Below are 13,439 nucleotides of genomic sequence, written 5' to 3'. Positions count from 1 at the left end.
TGTTGAGTTTATGAAATTGTACACTAACTTTTATCTCACTTGTTTCTCACACCTCAGTGAAGTAATAGGCTGGCCTAGACTAAAATACCCTATTAGGACCATATATTTTAACTCATGTCTAGCACAGTGCCTGGCACATAGTAAACACTCAAATAAGCCACAACAGATTTCAATTAGCAGGTTTTTTTTTTTTTTTAAACGACATTATAAAAGCTTGGCAAGTTTTATATAGAATTTTTAGAAGTCTGTGTTTTATTGAGAAGGATCATTTATAAATTGAGTTACATAATTGAGTTTAAGTGATAATTTAATCAGTCACTTTTATTTAGTTTATTCATGTTCTAGTCAGAGTAGGGTGCTTTCTTGCTTGAGATCTGAATCAGTTTTCCAAGACAAGTGTATGTGGACATAATATCTTTCTAGTAAATCTCACAACTATTTCTGTGCCTACATATGTTAACATTTTTATAATTGCTTTCAAATTACAAACACAGATGGTTGCAGTATGAATTTTCAGCATGTTTTGGACTAAATGTTTTCCCAGTAATTTAAAGTGTATCATTTCAGTGTCAAATGATTAGCTGATAGAGTAGCATTTCTGATATTTGCTAATCTGTTAGCTTGCCACTTTTAGATTTATAATAAAAATAGTTTAGATAGCTATAAGAAATTAGATTTATGATATGATCTCAAACCCTCCTTTATAAAACAAAAATTCTAGCTAAAAAGCTATTTTGGTCATTATTTTTGAGAATTTAATTTTGTCTTGTTTTGGGGGGGAGTTGGCTAATGGAGGAGAGATATTATTTTGTGTTTTAACTTATGTAATTGCTAATTTTAATTCTGAGACCATGGATCTTTTTTGTGTAGTAGAATTAGATATGCCTTTTATATCATCTTAATTCTCAGGTTCTGTGGAACAGTACTTAAAATGATTACTTAATGGGACTTTAAAAGATAAATTGTTCATTTTTCACTCAACATGTATTTATCAAATACTGTTCCAGTCTTTGAAAATATTGCAATGAACAGAAGTCCTTATCCTCATGGACTTTACGTTCTCGTTAATTGTTCTGAAACAAATAATAATATTACTTCCTATAATCAGTAACAGGCCTAAAACAATGTCTTGGTAATTTTTGCCCTTACAAGTGATTCATTCTGAACACTACAGTAGAACCATTCTACTTTATATTCAGTATCTATGATTAACTTTTTCACTTGGGTTCATTTAGTAACGGATTTTGTTGTCTCAGAGTATTTTATTTTATTAAATTTTTTATAATGCAGCTTTAGTTTTCTCCTTTGTTATATGTTTGTACATATGAGTAAATATTAAATATAAATTATATTTAACCTAACAGAGTTGAACTTTTAAACAACCTTCATTTTTGTCCTGATATCCTCTGCTATCTGAATATATTTTCTAACACAGGTAACATGGGCTTTTTAAGAAGCTTTTAAAATTGAGCATAAATATCACGAATGCCATTATTAATATTTTTCTTGGTTTTACATTCTCTCTGAAGGGTCTTTTAAAAAATGATGTGCCTAGACTTTTGATTCTATTTACAGGTAATACATAATGGTGTTTCAATTAGTTTATTTTTAAGAATGAATCTGCTATCCTCAAAGTAGTTTAAATGCATTCCAGCAGCTTAATAATGTACAGAGGCAACTGGTGTTGCATCTGTTCCTTAGGCAGACATGAGGTAGAATGTAATATATTTATATTCTCGAGGTCAGTAATTAGATAGTTCTGACTTATGAAGTAGACTTTCTTATTAATTAATGCTATATACTTTTCTTCATCTACAGCAGACAAAATGAGTATAAAATATGCTGTGTGTTATTCTATAGGTTCTGGCGCTTGCCACGTATTTTGATAGTTAATCATACCAACATCATTATCAGATGGCTTAAATACCTTATATCATAAGAAATTTAATGACCACTTTGTAATTGGTCTAATAAATAGTTATATAATTAATTTGCTGGCAGCTTATTTCCTCTTTTTAAGGCACAGGGGCCTTACACCTGTTCTTATGCTTGTGTTGCTCTTCTCGAGAATGATCGAGAGCTCAAAGTATATTTAGGAATTCATGGTTAGTAGTTGCTTCATATAAATTTAGAAAGTTTATTACATAAAAAAGGAAATTTCAAATGAGCATAAAATGAAGTACCTATAATCTCAAATCCAGAGATATACCAAAGTTGTTATGGTTATATTCTTCCAGAATTTACCTATGCCTATGTACCGTATTATTCACACTGTAAGACACACCTGACCATAAGACCCACCTAGGTTTAGAGGAGGAAGACAAGAAAAAAAACATTCTGAACCAAATGGTGTACTAAAATATTTAATAAAATGTAACAGAATAATATTTCAATCATGTAAAGTGAACAACAGTCAACAGCAGTATTAAGAACTATAATCACTGTCATTAACAAATGAGAGACTTTAAGGTTCAAGTACTCTTCTAGCTTTCTGGGAACCCCAAGAACTCATCATTGCTAGTGTCAGAATTTATGGGGGCCTTTAATAACAGGCATTGAGGGAGTTAAGAGATATCACTAGTTGTAATAGTCACTGAGAGTATCACTATCCTAGTTACAGGTTCGGGTGAACTACCCCCAGTGCCTGTTACAGCTAGTGATACTCCTTAATCCCCTCAGTGCCTGTGCTACTACTAGAATAGTGACCCCACCATAACTCCCTTTATATAGTAAACTTCAGCATTTATGGCTGCTGACCCAGTTACTGCTGGCCTCCTCACACAGAAATGTGGTGTGCACTGGAAACAGTATGGAGGTCGATGAGACAGCTGGAGTATCTAATGGAGCCAATAGCCAGCCGAGAACTCATTACTTCAGCTCCACCCATCTGCCTCTCGTGATTGGCAGAGCTTAAGACACAGTGATTCGTGATTGGAGGTGGTTCTACTGACACAGACCCCACCCAGTGTCGAAGGCAATTGGCAATTGGCACTGTGCCTCATGCCTGTTATTAGCCTCAGCTGATTTGACAGGTCAGCGGTTGTAACTGGGAGTGTCAGGCGGCTCTCTGCACTCTCCCAAGTCCCAGGTGAAGGGCAGAGGCAGACAGCAACTGACCAGATGCCCTGAGATTCAGCAGTGGAGTGGGACATTTAAGGGTCCCCAGGGGTTTTGCGTGGGCCCACTGCCTCCTCTTCTAACAACCGTCACCACTACTGACAGATCAGGTAATACACGTCACGGTCTGTGATGCAATATTCGCTCCATAAGATGCACAGACATTCCCCCCACTTTGGGGGAAAAGAAGTGCGTCTTAGGGAGCAAAAAATATGGTATATTATGTTATTAAAAATCAAGCTAGTTAGAATGAACTGATAGAGGCTGTGAGCCTGAATCTTGCCTTGTCTTTGTTAAAAGAGATGCACATAATTTTCCTTTCATTAAGAAAAAGAATACTTTGCAATATTATTTTATAACTGCTGTCATTATTAATAACAGTTTGCACTAATATTATTTTAATTGAGTTAGTCCAGTGTTACCCAAAGAATGTAATACATACTTTGATTTTAGGTAGTGACGTCTGTTTTAGGTGATAACCTATTTAGTATTACATAGCACTGGGTAGTATTATAAGGAAATTACTACCTTTTTTAGATTCCTTTTAATTTCATCTGTTAATGACAAAAGTCTCTTTGATGCTCATATACCTTCTCTACCCTTCTCACACTTGCCTGTTTCTTTCATAACCTTCAGCAGTACAATCTTAACTAAAATTTTAATGCAGTTTTATTTTTTGTTGTATTCATTTCTGTTTTCTACTTCGTTAAAGAAAATCACAAGTGATACTGGCTATTAATTTATGTCATGGGTAGAAAGCCTTCTTTCAAAATAAACTTAAGGAAAACACAGAAATTAAAACATGTTAAATAAATGATAAGTAGAAGTGGCACTAGTATATGGCACAAATTCTCATGACTAAGGCATGAGAAGCACTGTAATTTGATAATAAAATTATTTTAATTTTTCCTCATTATAAACAAGGCTGCAGTGATCATTTACATACCTAAATTTTTTTGCATGGACTGATTTCATTTCATATAAATTAGTAGAAGTCCCAGGAATTCCACAAAGCAAATTTACTTAGAGCTCTTATATTTTTATATAATCTCACACCCAGAGTTTACACTCTCACCAAACAGTGAATGAGAGTGCCTGTTTTTCCTTATTCTGCCCAATTCTAGGCTAACTTCTTTTCTTTAGACATGATGTTTTTTGTTCTTTTCAATATTTGAAAAACATTCACTCAGTAATACTTAATTCATTGCAGTTCCACAGTTATTCATACATTAACTCCTAACAATTGTCCTTTAGTTTGTCATCATTTTAATGATGGTTTAAAGAAAGAGACTCCAAAGCTGTTTTTTCTTAGTGGTGGTAAAGAGAAATTATCTTTGACAGTAATGACAATCTCTCTGTCTCTCTCTCTCTCTAGCTTGCCCAGTTTCGACAAAGGAAAGCTCAATGTGATGGGCAGAATTCCTCTAAGAAGAAAAAGAAGAAGACTACTTCAAGCAGTAAACATGATGTATCAACATACCATTCTCTGAATATTGAGCAAGCACACAGTGATGAGATGTATATGAATAGTTCTCAGGGAGTAGGATCATTTGTGACTCCTGAATCCACGATAATGAGAACTCTACACAGTGGAGAAATAATCAAACATGACCAGGTCTTCTCTGCTGAAGTAAGTATTCATTCAGATTTTTAAACATTAAAATTTTAAGTGAAAGTTTTTTAATGACAGCATTCATTAGCACTCTTTGCAATGAATGAATGAATGAATGAGCTTGATTCTATAAACATTTATTGAGTGACTAGAATAACCAAGGATTGAGCACCAACTATACAAAGGTAGATATGACAGTCTGCTCATTAGGAAAGTCAGTCTAATGGGGAAGGCAGATGTAAGATAGACCATGTACCCATTAAAGCAATGCTAGCAACAATGTACATGGTAACCTAGAATATCATGATTTGGGAGAATGCCTGAATCAGTCTAGTGTGGTTATTTAGAGGCAAAGAAGTAGGGGACACAATCTCTGTGCTGAAGAGATTGCATTCACAAAGACATGAAACAGTGTGATATGATTTGGAAACCATAAGTAGTTTAGTATTAAATGGATCACAAAGTGATGAGGATGAGATGGTGGTAATGGTGAATGCAGAAGATTGCACCTGGTCCGCAGGAAGTTCTCAGTAAATACAGTAGTCTCGATACCACAGTTCACTTTATTACATTTAATTATTTATCATGGATTTTTCGCTGTAAGGTTAATAAGGGACTGGGAACGGTTTATAAGTGTGTGAGAAGGGTTTATAAAGCCTTAAAATATATATAAATACTAAAATAAATGTAAGGTTCCTACTTCGCGGATTGTCACCTATCGCGGGGGTGTCTAGAAGGTAATGCCCACCATAAGTGAGGGAATACTGTACTAATTTTCTCCTTCCCCTTGGTGAATGTAATTTTCCAGTATGTGGAGATGAGAGAGAAGTTAAGAGTGGATTAGGGTGGTGAAGGGGATAGTAGATCCACCAACTAAGACTAGGAGTAGAGAATGATGGAATGCTTAGGAGGAACAGTGTTAGAAAAGGCAGATTATTATAATTTGGATTGTGCCTTGGTATATTTATGTGGAAACAAAAAGATTTAGACATATGGGGATTTGAGCTTTATTCAAGAGTTCAGAAGTGTCAGAGATTTGTTATTTATCATAAGAATGTATCTTATTTTTAGTTTTTCCTACTTAGAATTTGTTGAGCATCTTGGGTGTGTAGATTAATGTTTTTATTAATTTGGGAGGGTTTCAGCTATTATGTCTTCAGGTATTCTTTCTGCCCATCTCTCTTCTTCTGGGTCTTCCATTATGCATATGTTAGAATGTTTGATATTGCACAGATTTCTGAGGCTCTGTTCATTTTCTTCATTCTTTTTTTTCTTTTCCTCAGACTGAATAATTTCAGTTGAACTATTTTGCATTTACTGATTCTTTATTCTTCATCTTTAGATGTGCTATTAAGCCCCGTTAGTGAATTTTTCATTTCAGTTATTTTAAACACCAGAATTTTTTTTTGATTATTTTGTACATTCTTTCTCTTTATTGATATTCTCTGTTTGGTGAAACATTATTTTTCTAATTTTCTTTAGCTCTTTTAGACACTTATTTGACTATATTTAAAAGGGCTAGTTTAAAGTCTTTATTTTTTAAGTCCAGTGTCTGTGTTTCCTTTAGGACATTTTCTACTGACTACTGTTTTTCTTTTGTATGGGCCATATTTTCTTTTAAATTTGTATATTGAAATTTTCTGTTGAGATCTGGACCTTTCAAATAATAGTGCAGTTTTGGTGCTTGATTTGGTTTGAAGATGTGTCCTTTATGTTTTTCTGTATTTGGGCTCTTCACTAAGTTTTAACATTTCCAGTACAAAGAGTGTCTTCTTATCCTCAGTACCACTCCTTTTAGTACACAATATGCATAGCAAGTGAACTGTGAAAGCTTCTGTCATGAAAATATTTTAGACATCGTAAAAGGGTCACATGAGTTAGGAATGACTGCTACAGAATTTTAGAATAGGGGTAGGGCTTATTTCTGTTCCTGGCCTCAGTTATTACATCATAGAGGAGATAGACTTAAAACTTGTTCTTAAATGATGAATATAATTTACATAAATAGATACGAAAGAAGATGGTGATGGTTCATATTTGTTTTAAAATGAGATCCTTACATGAGAGGAAGAAGAGCGAAAGCAATGAAAATTTAGGTTACCTCCTTGACTCTTCCTAGCACAGTACTTCTCATCTGAGGGCGGTTTGGAAAAGCTACTCACCTTCATTCCCAAATTCCAGGGATGTGAGAAGGGCACATACCTGATGTTTCTCTCTCACATCAATGTTTCTCTCACTCTCTTCCTTTCTCCCTTCTCTTCTCTCTAAAAAAATAAATAAAACCTTAAAAAAATAAAATAAATAAGACTCAGGGATTAATGGGATAATATCTTAATTGATGCTTTTGTCTTACAAATGATTCTTAGTGATAGAAGACCTTGTGTGTAAATGCTTCTTGGTACTTTTATATATAGAAAAATGCCTAGTGTTAAATTTTAAATGTGTTATTTAGCCAACCTTAATCAGAGTGAAAATTTGAAAGACCTGAAAAATTTTTACAGTTTTTAGTGATATTTTTCTGTGAGTTTTCTGTCATTAATGCCAATAGTAATAGGTTAATAAAATATAATATTTAGATGGGGAAAAGCCTTAATGTAATTGGTTTTTACTTTTGTTTTAGCCGGAAAGTGAAATTTCAACCACAGCCGATGATTATAGTTCAGAGGTAAGAATAAATAATATTATGATTGACATTTTATATTTTTCTTGAAACTATTGATTATTAGTACTTTGGTTTTTGTAGTTCACATACATGGTTCTGTATGAATAACTTGGTCCTTAATTGGATAAAAGCCTTTTCTTTTTAGTTTCTCTGAGTGATATTGGTTTTCTAGGATACATGATTATTATAAGGTATCTATATTTAACACAGTAACCATTTCATATTATAGGCTATTTTATTTTGAGTAATGCTTTTTATAATTGCTTGAATTCTAGTTAATTATGTAAATTTATGTATTGAAATTAATGTTATAATAGTGATTTTTAATTTAGATGATAAAAACTGATGTAGGCCTTGGCCACTTTAGGAAATACTTTATGTTTTAATAATAAGTATAAGTCATTTTATTAACTTTTTCTTAATCTTTTAGATATGATTGTTTCTTTGGTCCAGAATTTTATGACATGGAAAAATATTCCTTATTCTGAATGGTTCAGTAACTCAGTATAGTCCATAAGTTTTTATTTATTATAGGTTTCTAATATTTAAAAAAAAACTATCTTCTTAAATGAACATATTACTGTGTTGGATTGCTAATAAGGGGAAAACTTTGACATTTCAAAAATATGTGTTTATAATGGCCAAAGAAGGGGAGGGAAGGGGGATAACGGTGGGAAAAAGGGGAAGGGACTAGTCAAAGAACATTTATGAATGGACAGGGACATGGACAACAGTGTGCGGACAGACTGTGGGAGTGGGGGGTGGGCTGTGGGGAAGAGGGCAAAGGGGGAAAAATTGGGACAACTGTAATATAACAATAAAAACACTAAAAATATAATGTGTTTAAAAGGTGGGAATATACTTAATTAGTAACATTGTCAGGAAAATAACCAGGGTTAAATAAATAACTTGGTGCCCTATTTAGGCTACATAAAGTTGCTTCTATGTATAGTATCTCAATTTAAAATCAAAGCTTGCAATTCAAAGATTCTGCCCTTGTGACTTTAAATTTGGAACTTATATATGAAAACACTGCATTTCTCTTTTTATAGTGCCTTAATTCTTATAGTTTGTTGTTTTTTTTTTTTTTTTTTTTTTTTTTAATTGAAAGTTTCAGATGGCTTGGTGCTTGAACTGACTATGTTATTGGGGCACCCCAGAATTCCACAAAGTGCATTTTTTTCTTTACACCAAAGTGAATTAAAAATTTTTTATTTTAAATATTTTATTTATTTATTTTTATAGGGGGGAAGGTAGGAAGAAAGAGAGGGAAACTTTGATATGTGAAAGAAACAGCTGTCAGTCGGTTAGTTGCATTTTCCATGACCCCAACTGGGGATCTGGCCAACAACCCAGGCATGTGCCCTGACCAGGAATCAAACTGGTGATGCTTTGGTTTGCAGTATGATGCACAATGCACTGAGCCACACCAGTCAGGGCCCAAAATGAATTTTTTATAAGCCGTGTGTCTATAGGTCAGACTATCTCAGGCATGCCTATGAAATTTGGTAAAAATTTACATAGCCATATTTTCACTTTAGAAAAAGAGAGAACATTTAATTCGGTTAATATTGATTTAAAAGCTAAAGACATTAAAAGATTGTGACTTTACAGTTGTCATTATGAAAATGCAAAGTAATGAAATTCTTGTTACAATTAAACATAGTTTACCAGATTTTTTAAATTAGAAAACTGATGGGAATTAGGAGGTCCAGAAAAATGTATTAAAACTGTTTAACTGTGATACCTACTAAATATGATGTGTTTCAAAACTTACTTTTACAAATAGTACGTATTTATTTATTTATTTATTTATTTATTTATTGAGTTTATTGGGGTGGCATTGGTTAACAAAATTATACAGGTTTCAAGTGGACAGCTCAACAAAACATCACCTGCGTACTGCTTTGTGCACCTATTACCCAAAGTAAAGTCTCTTTCCATCTTCATTTATCCCCCCTTTGCCCTCTTTTTACCTCCTCCCACCCACCTTTCCCTCTGGCCATTAACATCCTGTTATCTGTGTCTGTGTTTTATGTATGTGTATATATATATTTTTTGTTTAATTCCTTTGCCTTTTTCACTCACCCCCACCCAAACCCCCACACCTTGACAGCTGTTAGTCTGTTCCATGTAACCATGCCAACCATACCTCTATTTCTGTTATGTTGGTCATTTGTTTTGTTCATTAGATTCCATATATAAGTGAGATCATATGGTATTTGCCTTTCTCTGACTGGCTTATATCACTTAGCATAATAATCTCTAGGGATATCTATGCTGTGACAAAAGGTAAGATTTCCTTCTTTTTTATAGTCCAGTAGTATTCCATTGTGTAAATGCACCACAGCATTTTTATCCACTCATGTACTGATTGGCACTTAGGCTGTTTCCAGATCTTGGCTATTGTAAATAATGCTGCTGTGAACATAGAGGTGTATATATTTTTTTGCATTGGTATTTTGGGATTCTTAGAATATATTCTCAGCAGTGGGATCGCTGGGTCAAAAGAAGTTCTATTTTTAATTTTTGGAGGAAACTCCATACTTTTTTTCCACAGCGGCAGCACCAGTCTGCATTCCCACCAACAGTGCACTAAAATCCCCCTTTTCTGCATCTTCACCAGCATTTACTGTTTTTTGATTTATTGATGGTAGTCATTCTGGCAGGTGTGAGGTGGTATCTCATTGTGGTTTTAATTTGACTCTGCTGATTAGTGATGTTAAGCATTTTTTCATATATCTATTGGCTATATGTCTGTCCTCTTTGGAGAAGTGTCTCTTCAGAGGCTTTGCCCATTTTTTTTGATAGAATTTGTTTTCTAGGCATTGTGCTGTATATAATTTGGAAATTAACCCCTTATCAAATGTATCATTGGTCAATATGTTCTTCCATTAAGTGGGTTGCCTTTTCAGTTCGTTGATAGTTTCTTTTAAAAAGCAAAAGCTTTTTAATTTGATATAGTCTTATTTGTTTATTTTCCCTTTTATTTCTCTTGCCTGAGGAGATATATCAGCAAAAATATTGGTATGACAAAAATATTGCTCTGAGGAATGTCTGAGATTTTTATTTTTCTTCTAGGATTTTTATGGTTCTGCAACTTACATTTAAGTCTTTAATCCATTTTGAGTTTATTTTTGTGTATGGTATAAGTTGGTGGTCTAGTTTCTTTTTTTCCCCCATGTATCTGTCCAATTTTCCCAACACCATTTATTGAAGAGAATGTCTTGACTCTATTTAGTGTTTTTGCCATCTTTGTCAAGTATTAATTGACCATGAAAATGTGGTTTTATTTGTGGACCCCGTTCTGTTCCATTGATCTGTATGTCTGTTCTTATGCCAGTAACATACTGTTTTGATTACTGTGGCCTTGTAGTATAGTTTGATATCAGGTATTGTGATGCCTCCAACTTTATTCTTATTTCTCAAGGTTGCTGTAGCTATTCCAGGTCTTTTGTGGTTCCACACTAATTAGTAGAATATTTGTTCTAGATATGTCATTGGTATTTTAATAGGAATTGTGCTGATCTATAGATTGCTTTGGGTAGTATGGACATTTTAATTATGTTAATTCTTCCTATCCATGAAGACAGTATCTTCCTCATTTCTTTCTTTAGTATCCTATAACAGGCCTACGTATAGGCCTTTTGCCACCTTGGTTAAATTTATTCCTAAGTACCCTAAATTTTTTGGATTTAATAGTAAATGGGATTGTTTCTTCAATTTCTCTTTCTAATAGTTCATTATTGGTTTTTTAAAATGCCACTAGTGCCCTGGCTGGGTGGCTCAGTTGCTTGGAGCATCACCTGTACACCAAAAATTGTGGATTCAATCCCTGGTCAGAGAGTGTGCAGGAGGCATCCAGTCAGTGCTTCTCTCTCACATCTGTGTTTCTCTTCATGTCTCTTTCTCTTTTTCTCTCTCTAAAATCAATAAATATATCCTCGGGTGAGGATTAAACAATATCTCCAGCTTCTGAATATTAATTTTGCATCCTGCTACTTTTCCAAATACATTTATTAGTTCTAGTATAGTTTTGTGGTAACATCTTGAGTGTTTTCTAAATACAGTATCATGTCATCTGTGAATAATGACAGTTTTACTTCTTCCTGTGCCCTGGCTGGTTTAGCTCAGTGGATTGAGCGTCGGCCTGCGAGCTAAGTGTCGCTGGTTCGATCTTCCAGTCAGGGTACATCAGAGAAGGAAAACTCTGACTCCAAAAAACCTCCGCTGCCTTGCGGCATACCTCTTCAGGGGAAAGGCTAAGGGAGTAAACCCCGACAGAAAATCCGGAGCCGGAGTCCCTAAGGCGGTTTGACGTTGTAGTCAACACCGGCAACTCCTGCGGCGCACCTGAAGCCAAGCTGTATCGACTCCGTCTTTCCCTTGGACCCTTCAGCTGCGAAGAGAGGGGGGGTCTGCTGCATGGGCAACAGCAGACCCTCCATATTACCCTGCCCAGGCTCTGTAGCTTCAGAGTCATCACAAGATGTCGATTCAACACGGGAGGAGACAGATACCATGTCACTCCCGAGTCGGACTGCACAGCCATTCTCGGCGGTGCAGATAGATTCTTGGGAGGCTACACCATCGTCTCTCGAGATGGACGGCTGCCGACGACGACGACGACTTCTTCCTGTCCAGTTTGGATTCCTTTTATTTGTTCCTCCTGTCTGATTGCTCTGGCTAGAACTTCCAGAGCCATGTTGAATAAGAATGGTGAAAGGGGATATCGCTGTCTTTTTCCTGTTTTAGTTTTTGCCCATTGATGATGTTGGATGTGAGTTTGCCATATATGGCCTGAGGGGAAACAAGAGCCCTGCCCACAGGAGTTACTCTATCCCTCCCTGTGGAGCTTAAGCCAAGCTGCTGACTACAGTTTGATTAGTTTAACAACTGATCAGTTTAGGGACTGTTTAACTGCTAAGGTATAAAATACAAAGAAGCAGCCAAAATGGGAAGACAAAAAATAGGCCCCAAATGAAAGAATGAGAGAATTCTCCAGAAGAACTAGATGAAATGGAGGTAAGCAGTTTATCAGGGTAATGATTATAAGGATACAAAAAAGCATGAAAAAAGACATAGAAACCATATAGAAGATAAATTAGAAAAGTTAGAAAAAACACCCAGGCAGAGTAGCAAAAAGAGATAAGAATTTTAAAAAATGAAGAGAGCTTAAGAAACATTTTGGACATCATGAAGCAGAACAACATCCACATCATGTGAATATCAGATGGAGAAGAGAGAAAATAAAGGATTGAGACTCTATTTGAAGAAATAATGACTGAAAACTTTCTTAAAGCTGGTGAAGGAAAAAGACACACAAGTCCAGGAAGCTCAAAGAGTCCTAAATAAGTTGGACCCAAAGAGACTTACACTGAAACACATCATAATTAAAATGACAAAGCTTAAAGACAAGGAGAGAATCCTAAAGCCCCAAGGTAAAAGCAGGTAGTTGCCTATAAGGGAGCACCATTTAGACTGGCATCTGATTACTCAAAGGAAACATTTCAGGCCAGAAGGGAGTGGTGTGAAATAATCAAGTTGATGAAAAGCAAGAACCTACAGCTAAGGCTACTTTACCTGCAAGGCTATCATGTAAAGTCGAAGGAGAAATGAGCTTCACAGACAAGAAAAAGGCTAAAGAAGTTGTTAACATCAAACCAACAGTGCAACAATTGTTAAAAGGCTTGCCTTAAGAAGAAGAAGAAAAAGAGAAAGAAAAATATAACAGAAGAAACCAGTTAAACAATAAAGTTGCACTACATACGTATCTATTAATAATCACCTTACATGTAAATGGCTTAAATGCTCCAACCAAAAGACATAGGGTAGCTGTATGGATAAGAAAGCAAGACCCAAGCGGATCTCTGCCGGCTGGCAGAGACAGGACTCGACCAGGCGGCATAGGCGCTGAAAGACAGGAGACAGCGTGCTGCTGAGCAAGTGAAACCGGAATTTCTTTCTTTATATTTTCTCTTGTGAACTACGGAGAGTGGGGGAAAGTTCGGGGTGAAAGTACATTCTCGAGGAGCGCAGGCGCAGAGG

General features: G+C 35.2%; 1 protein-coding gene across 4 annotated transcripts in view; it reads left to right on the top strand.

Moving 5' to 3' along the window:
• Window positions 1-13,439, top strand: part of AKAP9 (A-kinase anchoring protein 9) — a 165,338-nt gene that overhangs the window by 19,525 nt on the left and 132,374 nt on the right. For all 4 annotated transcript variants that reach the window (XM_090287252.1, XM_090287253.1, XM_090287251.1 and 1 more), the window contains exons 2-3: window positions 4,493-4,747; window positions 7,350-7,394. In XM_090287252.1, the coding sequence (XP_090143378.1) occupies window positions 4,493-4,747; window positions 7,350-7,394 (300 nt within the window). The remainder of the gene's footprint in view (window positions 1-4,492; window positions 4,748-7,349; window positions 7,395-13,439) is intronic.

Source organism: Furipterus horrens, unplaced genomic scaffold (assembly GCF_987537825.1).
Source record: "Furipterus horrens unplaced genomic scaffold, mFurHor1.1.pri manual_scaffold_9, whole genome shotgun sequence".
Taxonomy (NCBI): Eukaryota; Metazoa; Chordata; class Mammalia; order Chiroptera; family Furipteridae; genus Furipterus; species Furipterus horrens.
Note: the sequence above shows the minus strand (reverse complement) of the source record. Positions and strands in the feature narration are given on the sequence as shown.